The 19,577-nt window shown below is 31.8% G+C and overlaps 1 protein-coding gene across 14 annotated transcripts in view; it reads left to right on the top strand.

The window, feature by feature from the left end:
• The window catches only part of Ppp1r9a (protein phosphatase 1 regulatory subunit 9A), a 296,248-nt gene that overhangs the window by 184,407 nt on the left and 92,264 nt on the right, over positions 1-19,577 (top strand). For all 14 annotated transcript variants that reach the window (XM_078040394.1, XM_040291524.2, XM_078040395.1 and 11 more), the window contains one exon: positions 16,314-16,449. In XM_078040394.1, the coding sequence (XP_077896520.1) occupies positions 16,314-16,449 (136 nt within the window). The remainder of the gene's footprint in view (positions 1-16,313; positions 16,450-19,577) is intronic.

Genomic DNA, 19,577 nt, shown 5'->3' with positions numbered 1-19,577 from the left:
TCATAGCCATCCCTTTCTGTTTTGACTATTGGCCATATAATTTTGTGTTGGTTATTTCAATACTGTACAAATTTCATATGGCCTCTTAACTGGTCTTCCTGATTTCACTTTCTCCCTTTTTCATTCTGTCCTAATCATTAACCCCTAAAGGAAGAACATCATTGCAGATTTCAAATGTGTGAAGGGATATTGTGGAAAAAGGAATTGACTTTCTGTTTATCTCTAATAATAGAAGAATCACGACTTGAGTAGTAGAAATTTAATAATTCTGCATCAGTCACATCCATCTCTCTTCAGAAACCATCAACACCCCTCCCTCCATTCTGTGTAGAATATAAGCTTTTTAGTTTGTGTTAAATATCTTCCATCCTCTGATCTTTTCACTTGACTCTCTTTGTTCATGTCTGGTGCAGTCATGTAGTCATCAACCTTGAGACACGACTTGTGTATTAATTATTTCTCTGCATTTCTCCTTGCCATTTTTTCTTCTGCTTAAAATACTGTTTCCTGTTTAGAACCTACATATCTTGAAGAACATATTGCAACTCTTTTGCCCTCTGGGAAGTCCTCCTTATCCTCCCTCTCTTTTCTGATCTTTTCTTTCTCATAATGCTCATAATTCATACTACTTTTTTGAACTTGAGGTTACAGAGTGTCTACTTTTTGTCTTTAAAATGCATATACTTTATTTCCCCACTCTCTTGGCAAAAAATTTTAACCTACACATGGGATTAAGATCCTGGGCTTCTTCCAAATTATTGAGCCCAAGATCTTAATTTACTGAAATTATACAACACAGGATGTTAATTAACTGCCTTTAAAGAGAAAACTTTTTCTCAGTTTTAACTTTTCAGAAATAATATTTGAATTCTCTGAATTCAAATAGTAGATCTTCACAAAATACTAATACAAAAATAAGCTCCAAAACCTAGTCCTGTGTTAATGATAACTTTTTAAACTGGTGTTTTAAAATATATGTCCTTCTGTATTTTTGTTCATACCATACTTAGTGGTTGTTAAAATGTATTTTAAGTAGGGATATTATCTGGTATATTATCAAGTTTAGCTGGACTTTTTCTAACTACTAAGCACAGGCCTAAAAGGAATACGTAGAACTCTGGCTTTAAAGATTTGAAACCAGAGGTGGTGAAAAATTAAAACTGAGAATTGAATTGAGATTATTTTTTAAGTATTAAAGATTAAGTTTTTATTTATTTCCTGGAAATGTATATGAAATATATGTCAACATTTGCATATTGATCAGATGCATGTTAAAATCTTATGACTTTACCCACAAGTTTAGAGAATCATTTTCTTGTTTCCTCATGTGCTTTGTTTCATTAATCTTTTAATGATTATACCTGAATGTATGAACTAATAGTATGGATAAAGACCCCATTAGTATGTCGGATTTAATACACATGAGAAAAAATACCCAAATTTTAATATATTATTACTTGTAAAGTCATATATGTTTTTCAACCTTACATTATTTAAATGATATAAAGCATATTAGACCACTTTGAAAAAGTGATTCAGCTCAACCCAGGTTATGTTCCTGGGGAATATTGGAAACTCATGGCTCAAAGCATTGGTGTGCTATTATTGTTTCCCTCATTTTATTGACATCATTTAAAACTAACTACTCACAATGAGTGCTAGTCATATTAATTTCCGTAAATATTTAGTTAAAGAAAAACCTCACAAGTCGAAGCAATTTACACTCAATGTGATGATAGTCACAGGAGAAAGACATGAAAATTAAAAGGTAAATATGGATGACTCAAGCAACAGTCTTCCTTTTCTTCCTCTATTGGGACTCATAGGAACCATTGCTCTCCAGATTTTAAATCACCACAGTCATATGCCCAAGTCACCTTGGTATTCAGGAGCCCAAAGTCTGTGTGTGGTAGGTATCCCTCATAGTAAGCTTGTCACATAGGTACATTTCCACTTTATGATTATCTTTGACCATTGAAAACTCCAGGGTGCATTTATTTCTCAGTGTTCTCCTAAGAAACAGAACCAACAGCAGATAGTTATAGATTGATAGATTTGGGGGGCTGGCTCATGCATTTATGGAGACTAAGAAGACAGCTGGCAAATCCAATGGGTAGATAGTACCAAAATGCCCATGTTTTAGATGAGGGAATTGAGGCACAGGAAATACTTGAGTAAACTCACATAGCTTGGAACTAGCTTGGAACAAATTGGAGAGCCAGAAACTGAGTCAGTGAGGTCTAGTGTCATGTGTAAAAAAAAGCAGTTATCCCAGAAATCTGTCCTTTGTCCCTGATCTCGACACCATAGAGACAGTGAATATATTCAATATTATTCATAGTTTATAAAAGAGTCAGCTTTATGATACTTATTTCTTATTTTGTTTCTTTATTTTGGTGTGGTGAGGATTGAACCCCCAGCCTGAGCCACACTCCAGACCCTGCTTTTATCTCTGCTAGCTCTAATAAAATTCAGAACACATATTTTTTCTCTTATTTACAGAGATTTAAGACAAGAGACTGAATCAGTTTTGTTTAAATGTGAGACATTACTGATAAAATGATAGCAGATAAAGTTGTATTTTGTATTAAAAAATACTTTTAGTTTTGTATAACTTTAAACAATCTGTAAATATCTATTGATTCTTTCTATAGATTTTAATTGGTTTTTATCCTTTTCAAATTACTTTATATTATTGTCTTTTAATGAATTTATAAATTCTAGTTTAAGATTAGTTTTCCCATAACTAAACATGGACCAACAAACATAATTTGGCTTTAAAAGATCTCAAAGAAAAACATCATTTAATATATTATGAACTGTGGATAGGTGGGTAAAACTGCTCATATAACATTCTGAGTCTAACCTGTTTTTAAATTATCTTTATGTAATACAGAACCTGAGGATGAGAACAGAAGTTTATTGTAACTTGTTAACTAAATTAAATTAGTGAAGTCATATCCTGTCAATACCACAGAGACTGTAGGTTTTTAAACAACTCTTAAAGCATTTTCTTTAGGTTTGCACCATGAATCACTAAATACATAATAAAAACATATGAAATAGTATTAGTCTAAAGTCAAAAGAAGAGAGCTATAAATGCATTACATAATTCGTATTGTAAAGCATTAGTTAAAGTAGATCTTATCTGGATTTATCAAGTGCTTATTTCAGAGTTATCCAGAATGTGATATTGATCCTTGATGAAAGTATGAAATATACTATTTAGGGATGAGGCAAGGTATAGCAGCCTATTGAAATGGTTTTGAAATACTAATTGGATTTAAAACATACCTGGATTTGGTGTATAACAAAAACAGAAGAGTTAATATGTCAAATTGATTGGGCTAAGTTATGCCCAGATAACTGGTAAATCATTATCTATATGTGTCTGTGAGAATGTTTCTGGAAAAGATTAGCATTTGAATCAGTCAGCTGAGTAAGGATCACCCTCACCAATGTGGGCAAGCATTATCAAATGCAGAGAGCTCAAAAAGTTAAAAAAAAAAAAATAAAAGATGGAAGAAGGGTGAATTCAAAAACTGTGTTTGAGCTGGAAAATCTTCTGCTCTTGGACTTTGGGACTCCTGGTTTTCAGGTGTTTGAACTCATTCCAGGATATACCCTATTGGCTTCCCTATATCACATGATACACACTTGGCCAGTTACTGTTTATCAAGTCTCAGTTCATAAATCATTTCTTTAATGGATGAGTTCTTCTCATATTATGCTATTTATGTTATCTAAACCCCACATCAGTCTCTATCATATTGTCATTTTTTTTCCAAATAGTGTTCATCTCATGATACTCTATCTTTCTGGTGTTGACTCTCTTTTTTGATCCCCTAACAAATTGATTCCTGTCTAGGCTGTGTGATGATTAAAATAAGGAGGAAGTAATGATCTATGATTTCCAAGGCTAAATTATAAGAGACACTGTGGCTTTTACCATGATCTTTTGGTTGCCAACTCTGAAGAAGTCCAGCTGCCATGTTGAGAAGGCATTCAGAGAGCCTCTGAAGACTGTTCACACAAAGAAGAACTTAGGCCAGCCACTAGCCAGTACCAACTTGCCAGATTTGTTATATAGGCCCCTGGGAAGCAGCTCCTCCAGCCTTAGTAAAGCATTTAGAGGACTATAGCCCTAGCCTACATGTGGTCGAACTCAAGAACCAAACCTAAACTGCTGAACCAAGACTCCCCTAAATTCTTGACTTACAGAAACTATGGAAGATAATAAATGTTTATAAATTTTGAAGCAGTCTGTACTAACAAATACAACTTACACAGTTTTGGTACCTGAGTTTGGGCTGCAGCTAGAAGAAGAGCCTGAAGATGTGAGAATAGATTTGGGACTGGATTATTAATTAAATTGTGAGAAGAATGTTAATGAAAACAAAAAAGAGACTGATAGCCTTAAAGAAGAAAAAAGAAAGTGTTTTTGAAATGGGAAGAAAAGGGATCTTTGTTACACAATGACAAAGTTTAGCAACACCTTTTGTAACCTTCAGTAGGGTGGAAGGTAGAAAATGTACCTTATAAACTGACTAGGACTTTTAATTCATAAGATTTCAAGGCAAAAAGAACTGAAGGAGCTACCCAGCTTCTTCTTTTTTTAAAAAAATATTTTTTAGTTATAGATGGATGCAATGTCTTTATTTTGTATATTTATTTTTATGTGGTGCTGAGGATTGAACCCAGTGCCTCACATGTGTGAGGCAAGCGCTGTACAACTGAGCCACAGCCCTAGCCCTCTGTCCAGCTTCTTCTTGATGTATAGAGGTAAATATGAAAGAAGGTAGACAAGCTAAAAGAGAAACTGTCAACTTTTAGCTCTAAACTAAATGTAGGTCTGTTCCCACATATTAAGACCTAAAACAAGCTTCAGAAGGATCTATCTCCAAGTAACTATCCCAGAACAATATTCAAGAATATTAGGACACAAAACACATTTCAGTGTCCTGCACTAAAATAAGAATTGTAAGGCATATGAAGAAACAGGAAAATATGACATGATTAGTGCAAAATTAGTTAAGGAGAGACACCTCAAGAAATGTTAGAAACGATATATTAGTATATGATAACGTTAACACAGTTATTGTAAATTTCATATTGTTACAAATATGAAAGTAAAAGAAGGACTCAGTATCCATAAATGAGTGAGAAATTATTTGCTCACCTCAATAGATATAGATTAAGAAAAAACTCTCAAGAAACATGAGATAGCAGGGTACTTGCTTAATATAATATGTATCATCTAAGTGAAACTGATATTTAATGATTGGGATAAAGTGATCTTTTTCCCTAGAATCAAGAATACTGCAAATATGTCCACCTTCACCATTCCTATTCAATTTTTATACTTAAAACAACAAAATACTTCTGAGAAAATAAAACAACTTAAGTGTGTGAGGAAATAGAACATGTTCATACATCAGAATACTCAATATTTTTATGATTCCAACTTTTCCAAAATTAATCTGTACATTAAACATAACCCTAATGAAAATCTCAGCAGGTTACTCTTATAGAAATTATTGTTCTTTAAAAATATCAGAGTTAAAGGATTTTCACTGCCTGAAAACTATAGCAAACAAGGCACTCTGGTTTAGGCATAAGGACACTCATATAGATTAATTGAACAGAATAGAGTTACATATAGACCCTCAAAAATGTAAAGAAATTATTTTTTACAAAGACAATAAGGCAAGTCAGTGGAGGCAATTATAGTCTTCTCAACAAATGGTACAGGAAAAATTGGATAGCCTCATTAAAAATGAGACAAACAGATTAAAAAAAAAACACTTGACCTTCCTGTTATCATATACATAAAACTTAACTCTAGATTACTTAAAGACCTAAGTGTAGCAGCTAAGACCCTAAGATCTCTAAAAAATAGACAAAAAATCTTTATGATCTTGGGCTAATCAGAGTTTGGTTTTAGGACAGAAGCGGGAAGCATAAAAAGAAATAATGATAAATCAAAATTTAAAACACTAAAAATACTCTTAAGAAAATGAAAATACAATCAATTGAATAAATACTTAAAAATATTTACTGAAAAAGTAGTTATAGAGAATATCTATAAAAACTCTTGTAAGAAATAAAGTAATTATGGTAGTAACTATTAATATGATTTTTATTTGCTCTTCTTAAAATACGCAAATCACTTTAGGAAAAAAGTTCACCAAAGCCTATCTATAATTAAGCACAAGAAATTCTGTTCAACATCATTAATCATTAGGAAAATGTTAATTAAATCCAGAGTGAGGAACTACTATACAACTACTAGAAAGGCTACAATTTAGAAGACTGATAATTTTACCTACTGACAAGCAATGTGTAGCAACTTCAACACTGATTCATTGCTGATGGGAATGCAAGACAGTACAGCCACAGTTCAACAGGTTTTTACAAATATATATCATATTAGCCAGCAGTTCTACTCTTAGCTATTTACGCTGCTCATACTCATACTATACAAAGATTCATATTTAAGTGTTCATAGGAGCTTTAGTCATAATAGTAAAAACCGGAAACTATTCAAATGTTCTGTAACTGATAATTTGGTGTACAAATTATATTATATCTCATACAATGAAATACTTCTTAGTGGTGCAAAGGAACAAACTATTAACACATTCAGCACCGTGTATAACTCTCAAAGCCATTATACTGAGTAAAAGAAGCCAGACACAAAAGCCTTTATATTATTGCTTGATTCCATTTATATAAAATTTTTAAAAATGTAAAACTACAGTGACACAAAACAGATCCGTGGTTTCCCAGAACTACAGATGGAGGGAGCCTGTAGAAGGAAGGAACATTTTTGAGGTGATAAAAAGTTCTATATTATAGTTATTATCACACAACTATATAGGCAGTTATCAGAAATCATCAGATTATCCAATTTAAACTTGGTCAGCTTGTTATATAATTTTTACCTCTATAAAACTGAATTTAAAAATGTGTGAAAATAGCTGTGACTAACTCACAAAGCACCATATTAATTAATTATTGTTAATGATGCTGGTAATGTGGAAAGGAAGATTTGTCTCTTTAACAAGGGTAAATGTAATCCAACTGCATTTCCTTAGCAGTCGGAAGATTTGATGGTGCTGTGTGCTTTTATTTTAACACTTTGTCCCCGGGGTGGGGGGGGGAAGTTACATCATAAAATTCTCTGTACCTGGATCTTTTTCTTTACTCAAATGTGGATTTGCAACATAATTTTAAGAACCTTTGTTTTCTTGAATGTGCAGCTTTAAGCAGCACCTTGCTTGTTTGTGTACCTATGTTGGATAACATTATCTCAAAATTTGGTGACACCATTATTACCTTATTATTACCTTGTATTTTTTGAGATCTATTTGTAAGTTATCTCATGTGGACTTCTCTAAGGGATGAATCACAGAATGGAAACTGATTTCTCCACTCATTCATTCAAAGGCGTTCTTAAGCGGTAGAACAATGACCCATATCTGGAATCCCAACAGCTCAAGAGGCTGAGTCTAGAGGATTGCAAGTTCATAGCCAGCCTCAACAACTTAGTGAGGCCCTAAGTAATTTAGTAAAACCCTGTCTCAAAATTTTAATAAAACCTAGGTATAAGCTCAGTGGTTAAGCTTCTCTGGATTTAATTCCCAGTTTCCCCCAAAAAAGAGGTCCAATGACAGAATCTCTCATCTCTTTATAATCTAATATCTAAAGTGACATTACATTAGTTCTACTGGGCTTTATTTGATCAAAGAAAATCAGTACATCCAGGCACACTCAAAGGGAGAGAATTACACAAGCCATGAAATCAGGATTCAGGGATCACTTCGTCTATGTTAGAGACTGTCTACATTAATGCTGGATAACTACTTGAGTGGATGGTTGTTTGGTCAAACAGATTGATATGCAGATTAATTTTACACTACAGTATAGTTTGTTTAATGTTACATACCAACTTAAGAAGAACCCTGAAAAACTTGAGATTATTTAGGAAAAACTGACCAAATGTAAGAGGTATAAACATTTTTTCCTTCTATATATAAATGTTAAAAGGTTCTACAACCTTTTGCCTTAAAAACAGAAAATTTAAGGAAGACATGGTAACAATTGTAAAACATTTGAAAGAGGGAATTCTAGAAAAAGAACTGGATACTCTATAATAGACAGCCATCCTGGATTTTGTTTCAAATTCCTAATGATTTGTATGTTTGCTATTCATGGTCAGTCACATTAAAATTTAAATGCTTTCTGGAAAGTACCTGCTACCCACAATCAATAATTATGTATTCCTTGTGATTTTATCCTAAGCATACAGATTAATTTATCATATGGAGCTATATATCACTTTTGGAAATCCAGGATTTTATACCTGTTGTAATTACACACAAAATAATCTGAGGCTTTTAAATATTTATCCTTTTTGGAAGAGGTTATAATATGCAAAGGAAATTATAATTGAATGACAAGTGAATTTTTTATGGAAATGTACTGTTTATATTTGGATACATATCTGTGCATGTAATTCCTAAATTTGGAAGTTTTTGTTCTATTTTTGCTTAAGATCATGGAAATACGTTAAATCTTGAAATGATTTTACTTCATTTAAATTATTTCTATGATGTTTATGTTACCATTATAGCATATGAGGCAATTGAGAGTTTCACATTTTATGAGCACCTTAGGTTTTGTGATTGTGCTTGATAGAAAATTTCCATATACATGGAAATTGATAATTATTTTTGGTCTGTATTTACTTCTAAGACTATCCCCTGTCTCTCAGACAAGAGGAGCGCAATCACTGTGGATTTGTGACCATGATTCTGCAATCTGCATTTGGAGTAAAAATTGGGAGTTCATAATCCAATTCAATCTAATGTATGAAATATGATATGTCAAGAGCTTTGTAATGTTGTGAACAACCAATAAAAAAATACATAAGAAGAGTAGCCAGGCATAGCAGTTTATGCCTGTATCCTAGCAGCTTGGGAGGCCAAGGCAGGAGCATCAGGAGTTCAAAGCCAGCCCCAGCAACTTGGAGAGGCCCTAAGCAACTCAGTGAGACCCTGTCTTGTTAGGAAATATAAAAAAGATCTGGGAAGATATATATATATATATATATATATATATATATATATATATATATATTCTCTTAAAGGCACTTTATCAATAGACTGATTTGACTACATATTTATATATATGATCAACAAAGATCTGCGGAGATATATATATGAAGGATCAACAGCTTCTAGTGTTAGAAGATTAAAAACAGTAGGGATTTCAGAAAACTAATTAAAGGGGACTGTGGCTTGATGAAACATTTTCTGGTGTCACTACATACAGATTAACATTTTGCAAATTACCTTTTTAATGTTTATATGCATAAATATTTAAACCTGAGACATCAAAGCTAACTTAGAAATGTTATTTCTGAAAGTGATACATAAGTTTTGGAAAGGATCTTCTGAGTTTATACCTTTGATATACTATGGAATCCTTGAAATAGCCTGTGTAAGGCAAACTTTTTAAAGAACTTTTATTTATTTTACATTGAAATATAATATAGAAAAAACTTATAATTGGTACTGGATTAAATGCAAAATTAATTTCAAAGGAATAATCATAAATGTTTAGGTCTAGCTTTTGAAAGGAAACATTTTCATAGATTTAAAATTTTAAATGTCAAATATACAGTTTGGCATATTAGTCTAGCGTGTTATATAGGAAGAAAAAATATATAAGTGTATGCAATTATAAATAAGGGCACAAAGCTTGGTTGTTTCAGTTTTTAATCCCTCCCTATTATCAGCAAACTAGTGAATGTGGCTGGAGATAGATTTCTGCCATTTCTTCACTAGAATTAAGTTAAATACTTTTAAAACTCTCAATTTCAGAGAAAAGCTACATATATATATACATACATACATACATACATACATATATGGATATGTATATATATTTCAGTATGGCTGTAATTTGTTTTATATATATATATATACATATAATATGATCATACAGAAAAATATGAGACACTTTTTATAAAAATCTTTGAAAGCATTATGTGATCTTGTGACTCCATGGTTCACAAGGGTTTTGCAATGGGATATTCAAGTATCAATTCTGTGTGTCTAATTATCTTTAAGTTTTTTAAAGATAAGTGTTTGATATTTGATGTATAATATTTGTTTAAATTATATTTTAATGGAATAACTGAATGTATAAGAACTAATAACTACATCCTGGTATAACTTTCCCATTAGCTTCATTATACATTAAGAATTTTTAAATTTCAGCATTGTTTAACTGCTACTGTTGACTAGCATTACCACATTCATTAGAACTAAAATTTATGGGCTGGGGATGTGGCTCAAGCATTAGCAGGCTCACTTGGCATGCGTGCGGCCCGGGTTCGATCCTCAGCACCACATACAAACAAAGATGTTGTGTCTGTGGAGAACTAAAAAAGTAAATATTTAAAAAATTTTTAAAAAAAGAACTAAAATTTATGATGTAAAAATGAGGCATTCAATAGACTGTCATTTTTTCACTTAACCTCTCATATTAGTCACACAGGACATGGGATATTTGTGACTTCAGTTTAGCAAATTTAAATGCATATTTATTGTTGTTTACTTTTCGTTTGATAGATCATGAGAGAATTTAATAAAACTAATCAAATGAATCCCATATAACATAGATGTCTAAACTCCAAAGGATAGCACATGGACATTGCTTGGTCTGATAATATATGAAAAGAAAAGAAATTACTGATTTATCCGCTTTTATTTATTATATCTCAGTATGATAGGGAGTGTGGACTGTTCTTAATGGGATAATTCACATTGAAAGAAGGGGATTTTGGTTTCAGTAGTGCTATCATTTTTTAAGCATAAGCATGGAAAATACTCTTTTTAATATAAAAATCTATTCAGGTTTGATTTTAGCTACCTAATTCTCAATAGCTAAAAATAAAAGACCTCACCGTCTCAGGTTAAAGCAAAGAAAAAAAATTTTTAAATGACAAAAAGTATTTTTCTCTTAAAGGCACTTTATCAATAGACTGATTTGACTACATATTTTATTAATGCAGCTGGAGATAATACAACTTGTGCAGAAACATCAGTTGATTTGATCATGTGCATTTAGAGGAACTGACTGTTGCTGACTTAATTATTATATATTTCAAGGTTTTAAGAGTTCAATTTAAAGTGATCATGTAATTGATATTTTTCTATTTTAGTGATAATGGAAAATAAAAATTTCAGAACGTCTTTTTCTTATAGTTGATTTATTTTATCCTTTTCCTATAGTTGACTCGCAAAAAAACTGTTTTTAAAACTGTAATAAAAGAGGAAGTAATTGGACAGTGTGAACAGTAAGCACTTTTAGACGCATTCCACCTTATCCTGATAATAGTATATGCATAGTCTAGATAAGAACAAGAGCAAACATTTATTAAAAGACTTTCTTAAGCACTAGATACTTAGTTAAGCTTTATGTGGATTATATTTATGTGGATTATAATATTTATTTATTATAGTTATTATGCTCATTTTACAAATATGGAAACTAAGCCTTAGAAATATTAACATATGCAAGGCCTTAGATTCAATAAGTGGTGTTTACAGTTAGATAGATTTATACTAGCAAAGCGATTTCCCTATTTTATAGGCCCTTTTAACCCCTGAATTGTACTATTACAGCATATCTGTACTCTGGATCCTTAATTGAAATAATAACCTTACCTTAAATTTGACATTTTATGCTGAATCCTTTATTTGCTAGATAGTATGTATAATCTTACTTATAAATGAACTTAAAATATTGAGAACATATAGAAAAATAATACAAATGCTGTACATGTTTCAAACACTTTTCAGTTTTGTCATAATAATAATGCAACCAAGTCCCTTTATGTATGTACTGCATTTTATTCTTCAATCACCCCTTTGGACACACAAGGTTAGATACTAATTTTCATGAGGAGAATGCAGCTGAACAACAAGTAGTTTGTTTCCACTTTTCTTACTTTTCCCCTGGACTGTACTTATAAAGATGACTTTCTTTTACTGTAATCCTGTACCATAAATTATATTAGATTACAAGGCCTTGAAAATGTATATAGGTAGGTACTATACTGCTGCTCCAAAAAGGTGCCTGAATGAAGAGGTATGGGTTATTTTAACATAACATGTTTAAAAGTGAGTCTGTTTCATGTGATGAATTGTCTTGTCTTATATGCAATTGCACATTATTTCTATTTTGTCATACTATAAAGCAATTTTGAATATACCCCAGTATTGGGCAAATAGCAAATTATGTTAAATTGTATAGACAAATTCAGAAAGCCAAGCTGTGATTTGAAACAAAAAAAACTGTGTTTTTATGATTCAAAATGCAGTTTCTTTAAGATTTATGGAATAGTTCTATTTCCTCTGAAACTGATTACACATACACTAATTTCTTTGAATTTTAGCATTGCGAATAATTCCAGTTTGGGAAGTAAGGATCATTTTTTTTTTTGAGGTCAGGAAGAATTTACATATGATATTAAAGGTTTTGATCTATTGCAGTATATTATGATTATATAATTTCTTACTATACTAAAATGCATTATATTATTGTTTGGGCTCTTGTTTTTATAATTGTATGTTTTAGAGTATTTCACAAGGTCTTTATTAAGACCTTCATTTATCCGTGGAATTAACGGCAATAGTTCTAAATGTTAGGCAAGTATATAATTTCTACATATTACCTTTCTCTCTTCTGAATTTCATTGGGTAACTTTAAAGACTTGTCTTGCAGAGAAAATGAAATTCTCCATTCTTAGATAAAAACTGTTGAACTAGAAAATCTGACAAAAATAATTTATGGCTTAAATGCAAAGAATTTATGGTTTAAATGAATCTGAACTCTTAATTTACCTTTTACTTTGATCTTGTCTGCTGTTTCTGTAAGTATGCATTTTGTTCATTAACTAATTTTTTTTCTATCTCCTGTCAACTTTATAGTAGGTGAGTGACACTCCCTTAAACCTTACACTATGATAAATTTAAAGAAAGATAAAAAGTCAGTATAGACTTTGCTAAAACTACTGTTCTATGGTACAAATTTTTTGAGTTCTTTTTTATATGTATCATAAGACATAATTTTTCACATACATGTATTTGCTGAAAACATAATGAATTTGAAATAGTAACACATGTCTAGATTACTTTAACATAGTCAAGACTTTATGTATCTTCACCCATCATATCTCCAAATGAAATTACCCTGTGTATCTCTGGGCTTTTCAGAACTTATGTTTTAGAGTAGTAGACAACAGAATAAGAATGTTTATTCTTATACCTTTTTAACGTATTTTGGAGGTCTTGGCCAGTGCAATAAGGCAATAAATAGACAAAGAAACAAATAAAATAAATAGTAGGAAATAAAAATGCTTTCTTCATAATGGATGCGATCTTTAATTTAAATAAGAAAATATCCTAAGGTATTTACAAAAAAGACCATAAGATTAATGAGTGAGTGTAGTAGCAAGGTCACAGATTCTGAGACCAGTATTAAAAAATCAATTATGTTTCTATACTCCAGCAACAAATAACTAAAAAATTAAGTCTAAAACTAATACCTCTTACAATAACTTCAGAAAATCTGGCATATTTCAAGATAACTTAAACTATAACTTAGACCTGTACACTGAAAACTGCAGTGTAGTATTCTGAGAAAATAGTGAAGATCTAAATAATGCACATATACCACCTTCCTGGACCATATGAGTTAATATTGGTAAGCTGTCAGTTTTCCACAAAATGTTCTGTAGATTCGAAGCAACGTCAAACCCAATGGGCTTTCTTTTAGAAATTGACAAGCTGTTTATAAAGTTTATATGGAAATCCGGGGAAAAAATATAGTTGAATAATTCATATTACCTAGTTTTAAGACTTACTGAGTAGTAATGAAGAAAGTGAGCTATTGGCAAAAGTACAAATTTATCAGTGACTAGGTAGTAAAGCCTACAAGTTAACCGACAAATACATGGTCCATTACTTTCAACAAATGTATCCAAGTAATTCAATAGTGGTAATGAATTATTTTCAACAAATGTTGTTGAAACAACTAATTATCCATTTGAAAAAATTGGAACTTTACCCTTGTCACACATCATGCATAAAAATTCATTCAAAAGACACCTAATATAGAAGCAAAACATTAACACTCAAAGAAGAAAAATAGGAGAAATTAGCAAGCAGGCAAAGATTTCTTAGAAAACAAAAGGCATGATTTTTTTTTAAAAAAGTGATACAGCAGGTTTCCCTTGAAAGACACACAAAAGTGAAAAGGGAAGCCACAAACTGTAAGAAGAAAATAGATTGAACACATATACACGTGTGTATATGTATATATATTTGCAATACATGTAGACAAAGATATGTATCCAGAATATATAAAGAGCCATTACAAGTCAGTAACAAAAGTCAGAGAAGTCAATTTTTAGGGACAGGCCAAAGATTTGAAAAGATATTTCACTTAGAAAAGAGATATGGTCAATAAGTACTTGAAAAGATCTATATTTAATATCATCTGTCATCAGTCCATTAGAAATTAAAACCATTATGAGATACCATTAGATACCCACAAGCCTGGCTGAAATTTTAGAAGGCAGTGTTAAAAGTTAGAATATAAAACAGCTACAACTTAATGTGTTGCTATTAGGAACATAAAATGGTACCATCACTTCAAAAAACAATTTGGTGATATCTTTAAAAGTTTAACATCCACTTAACTTATTACTAATCAATTTCATGATTAGTAATTTGCCTAAGGGGAATGAAAACTTAAGGACACAAAAACTTGCACATATGTTTCTGGTAACTTCATGTCTAATATCCAAAATTCATGTAAACATCTATCAGTAGAAGAGTAGATCAACCAAATGTGGCATATTTGGTACAGTGAAATACTTAGTACTCAGTGATAAAAAGAACAATTTACTGATAGTTGAAACAACATGGATAAATCTCCAATCCATTGTAGTGAGCCAAAGAAACTAAGATTTTCTATGATTCCATACATTTGAAACTCTGGAAAACAGTACTGTGGTCCCAGGCTAAAGACAATTTACTGGAAAGAGATATAAGGAAATATTGGGTTGATGGAAATATTTTATATCTTCACTGATGTGTTAATTATAGTTTTATATATTTGTCACACTTAATGACAGTACATTTAAAATAGATGTATCTTATTGTGTATAAATTATACTTGAATAAAGATGAGAAATTAGGTTTTGGTAAGTTCTATTTATACTTGATTCTCAAATGAAAATAACTCAAAAGATCATGATCACTCAAGCTTAATCTAAGTCTTATTTGAAATTACATAAAAATATTTCTGAAAAGTAAATGAAGAACATTAAGGTATAAAATTTTTGTCCTTCAGTGAGTTTGTACAGAAAATATTAGTCTATGTTATTTGAAATGCAATATATAAAATAAGATATTATAATCAAAGGAATTATTAATTAAGTATAAAAATGAGATTAAACTCAGAACATCATATTCAAAAATGATATTAAATGATACTTAGAAACTGTATATATTATTTTATTATTTAATTTGTTGAGCAGAACACATTGAATTGATAAGGATGTATCATAAGTGATGTGGCTCACTGTAAGTAAATATTTTCCTTAGACTTTTTTTCCAATAAGAATTAATATTAACAGACATTTCCTTTTTTCCCTTTATTTCTTGAACCACACACTTCCCCAAATCATCTTTTCCCCCAAAAGTGATAATTAATTTGAGTTTTTTCTTTTAAAAGCAAAATTTTAAATAGTACTTCTGTTTCCCCTCTGACCCCCAAAGTTTTTAGTACCTTAGCAAAAGTCTGTTAATGATATAATTTACACCATGCTTTGAAATTTTTTTAAAGCTTTTTGTGTTATAAAGAGGATTTTTTATGGGATTGATTCTTAAGTTCAGTGGTAAAGGAAGTCATATGCTTGCTTCCAAACTTAGTGCAACTTAAATGTGTACATACTGCAGAATGAATTGTATCTGTTAGGGCTTCTCCCAAAGTGATAATTTTTTAATGGGCCTTTACTGTGTCTCTTTCTTTCTTTTATGAGCTGTGTCTGTAAAACTCACTTCAGTTGCTCAGCTAAGCTTTCCTAACACCCAGGCGCTCCACTTGAAGCATATGGATGATACTACTTTGTTAAGGCTTGATGGGCTCTGCCGAGATCTCAAGCTTAGCTACTTTTCTTAGCCCTCCACTTTGCTAGAGAGTCACGTTAGTCTTCTCTAACCTTTCTACAGATTCGTTATTGGACGAGAAAAGCCAGGACAAGTGAGTGAAGTTGCCCAGTTGATAAGCCAGACGCTGGAACAAGAGAGGCGCCAGAGAGAGCTGCTGGAGCAGCACTATGGGCAGTACGATGCTGATGATGATGAGGTAGGAGTGCTGCCAGCATTTCCTGTTCCTTCTCACTGCATGCCCACTGAGGGCAACCCTCACGCTACTGTGCAACAGCAAGGCAGGCTCTTTGCAGTTTCTTAAAGAGGATATGTCTACATTGAGCCAAAACTCAACCTCAAGAAGAGAAATGCTACTTGCATCTGATATTAAGTTGTGAATCAGGTCATGGTATCCTATTTATGGTCTGAAGACTGGAAACAAATCAGTCTTTTATCCCACTATTATAAAGAAATTCATAGAAACAAAAAGGATAAAAACACCAAAATGTGAATTATGGCTAGTTTTATTGATGGAATTAGATAGTTTTCTCTCTCTGGTTTATATTTTTTTCAATCTTTTCCAAATGTTCCACAATAGTATGCTTTTCAAAACTAAAAATCAGTAAACATTTTAAGTGAAAAAACACACTCATAATACAGAAACACACGCACAAAAAAAATGCTGATTTCTGAGTGTTTCCAGAGGGTTTTTCCCCCCTCAGGAAGAGAAAGTTCTTTGGATCTGCTCACTATGATTTGTGCTAACATAATGCAGAACAAAGCTTTTCCACTAGCACATGTTCCATAGCGTAGATACATATTGGAATAATTTTACATCCTGCTCTCTGTAGAAGATCAAGTAAATGAATAGAAGCTAACCCCCAAGTGAAAACGGCTCTCCGGAACCCTTGTGTGTTGTAATGTAATACAGATGCTGGTGTATTTCCAATGTCAGTGCCAAATGTACATTGATATGATGGGACAACATGTTTTATTATAAACACATTCAAACATGCATATGTTTCATATTGACTTGTCAAAAAATCCATCAACAATTTAGTTGTAGTATTTCATACTTCATCAACTAGTAAATATTCAGATAAAACAAATATTCTTCTTTGTGTCAGCTGATACAATATAAGCACAGTGAAATTTCATGTGTTCAACCTCTACTCATCTAAATATATTACTTTTCCAGAACTTTTTTTGGTGTCTAGCCAGAACATAGAAATTATTAAAAATATTTTTCATGTATTTTTAATCTGGGATATTTTAACTAAAATGTATATTGTTTTCATGTGTTTGCAGTATAACAAGGATGTAGTCTCCATTTATTGTAGTAGGAAATTGAAAATGGTATATCAATTAACTTTGAATTAAGGATAGTACATTAGAAAGCTTCTTCATGAATGAATAGTCTCTTAGAATTCTGTTTACTTTATTGGGTATTTTTCTTTCTGTGATTGCTTGAAAAGACAACTTTTTTTTCTAATTATACTGACAAATTAAGTATGGAAATATGTTATCTCAAAATTTGAAACTAAAAAGTGGTTTTTTCAAATATTTGAGCTTGCATTTTACCTAATTTTCAATTCTCTGCTCCACTGTTTTATGTTTTATTAGAGAAGTTGATTTGCTTGGCTGCAAGCCTGTTTTAGACTTGTCAAATCAGTCACTGCAGTCTTGATTTTTACCTCCCCACTCCCTTAGATTTTAGATGTGAAGTTGAGGGGAGTACGGTGACATCAAGTGGTGGAAAGGCAGGAGGCCAGGCTTTGTTGTCTGTGTCTCAGTGTCCTTGGCTTTCAAGTTTGAGGATTGGGCTAGATTCCTTCTAGTTTCTAACATTCCATAAACACAGAATAAGACACCAGGCTGAGCAAGAAAAAGGGGAAAGTGAGATAGCCTGATTTTAAGGCTCCCCAAGTAAAACTTTTAGATCACATTTACATGTTTCCTCCAATTATTGGAGGAATTTTTCACATTTATCCCCAAAGTTTTCAACTCAAGCAGCTAAAGCATGTGTAGAGATATGGAGGTAGAGGGGTGTCTATTCTTTGGAGCATGTGCATATGATTTTCCTCTATTTGATAATCTGAGTAAATGAAAAAAAGAATATTTTTTATTTCACATATATATATATTTAGGATCATATCATATACCAAGTGGAAGATTATGGATTTATTTGTCTGTTTTTGTAAAGAGACTAAAGATCATTTTCCATGTGAGCAAATATTTTTAAGAGTAAGAGGAATAAGTCTGATAGTGTCAGGCACTTTATAAGGTGCCTTCCCTTCATGTTCTCATTTAATCTTTAAAGCATTCAGAAGAGGTGTTTTGTTTTTGTTTTTTCTAGAAATGCAGCAGCTGAGGTTCCCTCCTACCCAGGTATGACTTAGCTGCCAGAGTTAGTATTAAAGTAGAGTCTTTGGCCCCAAAGCCTACTGGACTCTGCAGTTGTTCAGTACTGTTGTTGAATGGAGTGTACAGAACTTGCCTAACGGGCCTGCGTATTCTGGCACACACAAGGTAACTGGGAACAAAAGATGTTATGAGGATTCCTGTTTAGAGTGATGGAGCTTCCAGTAATACTTAAGTTCCATAATTCTTTGTTCTGTATTTTCAATAACAGGGAAATTGAAAACCTGGAGAATATTTTAGACAGCAGTCCCTAAGTATTGTCTTCATGGAGTTTAAAGGAAAGAATAACAATACACAAATGTTTTACCAGAAAAAAAGAATTGAAGTTTTCACTAAACTTAGAAATCAGAAATTAGAAATCGGAAGCTTTCTACTGTGTTACTTCAAGTAACCCCCATTTTCTTGAGAGGGTCAAAGAGTGTTTTCCTTTGTAGTTTTCTCTCATCCTTCTCTGATTTGTGTGTAACACAGTGTGTTACTAAATAAAACATGTCCAGGTAAAACCAGTTTAATCATCTGTGCAGAGGAGAGGCAAAATCTGTCCAAATAATGATAATTCACTCTAGTATTAAGAATGCCAATGTTATTACTTGATTCAAAAATTTGTAACTAACACTACCAAATATTATTAAATAGATTGATTTGGAAAAAATGGATTGATTTGAATATTCTCTCAATGTTCTATTTACTTTGCTTCTCTGTTAATGGAAAGTAAAATGTTCATAAAGTAACAGAAATGAGAAGAATGAATATTGAGTATCCAATGGTTAAATGGTCATTGAATAATTGATTTAATTTTATATGTAATTAAGCAGTGTATCGATTTACATATCTTTGTTAGAACAGGCCCTGAATTTGTGTAATCAGTCACTTGGCTTTTAACTTTCCTTATAATTTATAGAATCATCTTTTGATTTCAAAGTT

The sequence above is a fragment of the Ictidomys tridecemlineatus genome, chromosome 2 (assembly GCF_052094955.1).
Source record: "Ictidomys tridecemlineatus isolate mIctTri1 chromosome 2, mIctTri1.hap1, whole genome shotgun sequence".
NCBI classification, from domain to species: Eukaryota; Metazoa; Chordata; class Mammalia; order Rodentia; family Sciuridae; genus Ictidomys; species Ictidomys tridecemlineatus.
The sequence above is the reverse complement of the archived record's forward strand: the minus strand, read 5'-3'. Positions and strand labels throughout refer to the sequence as shown.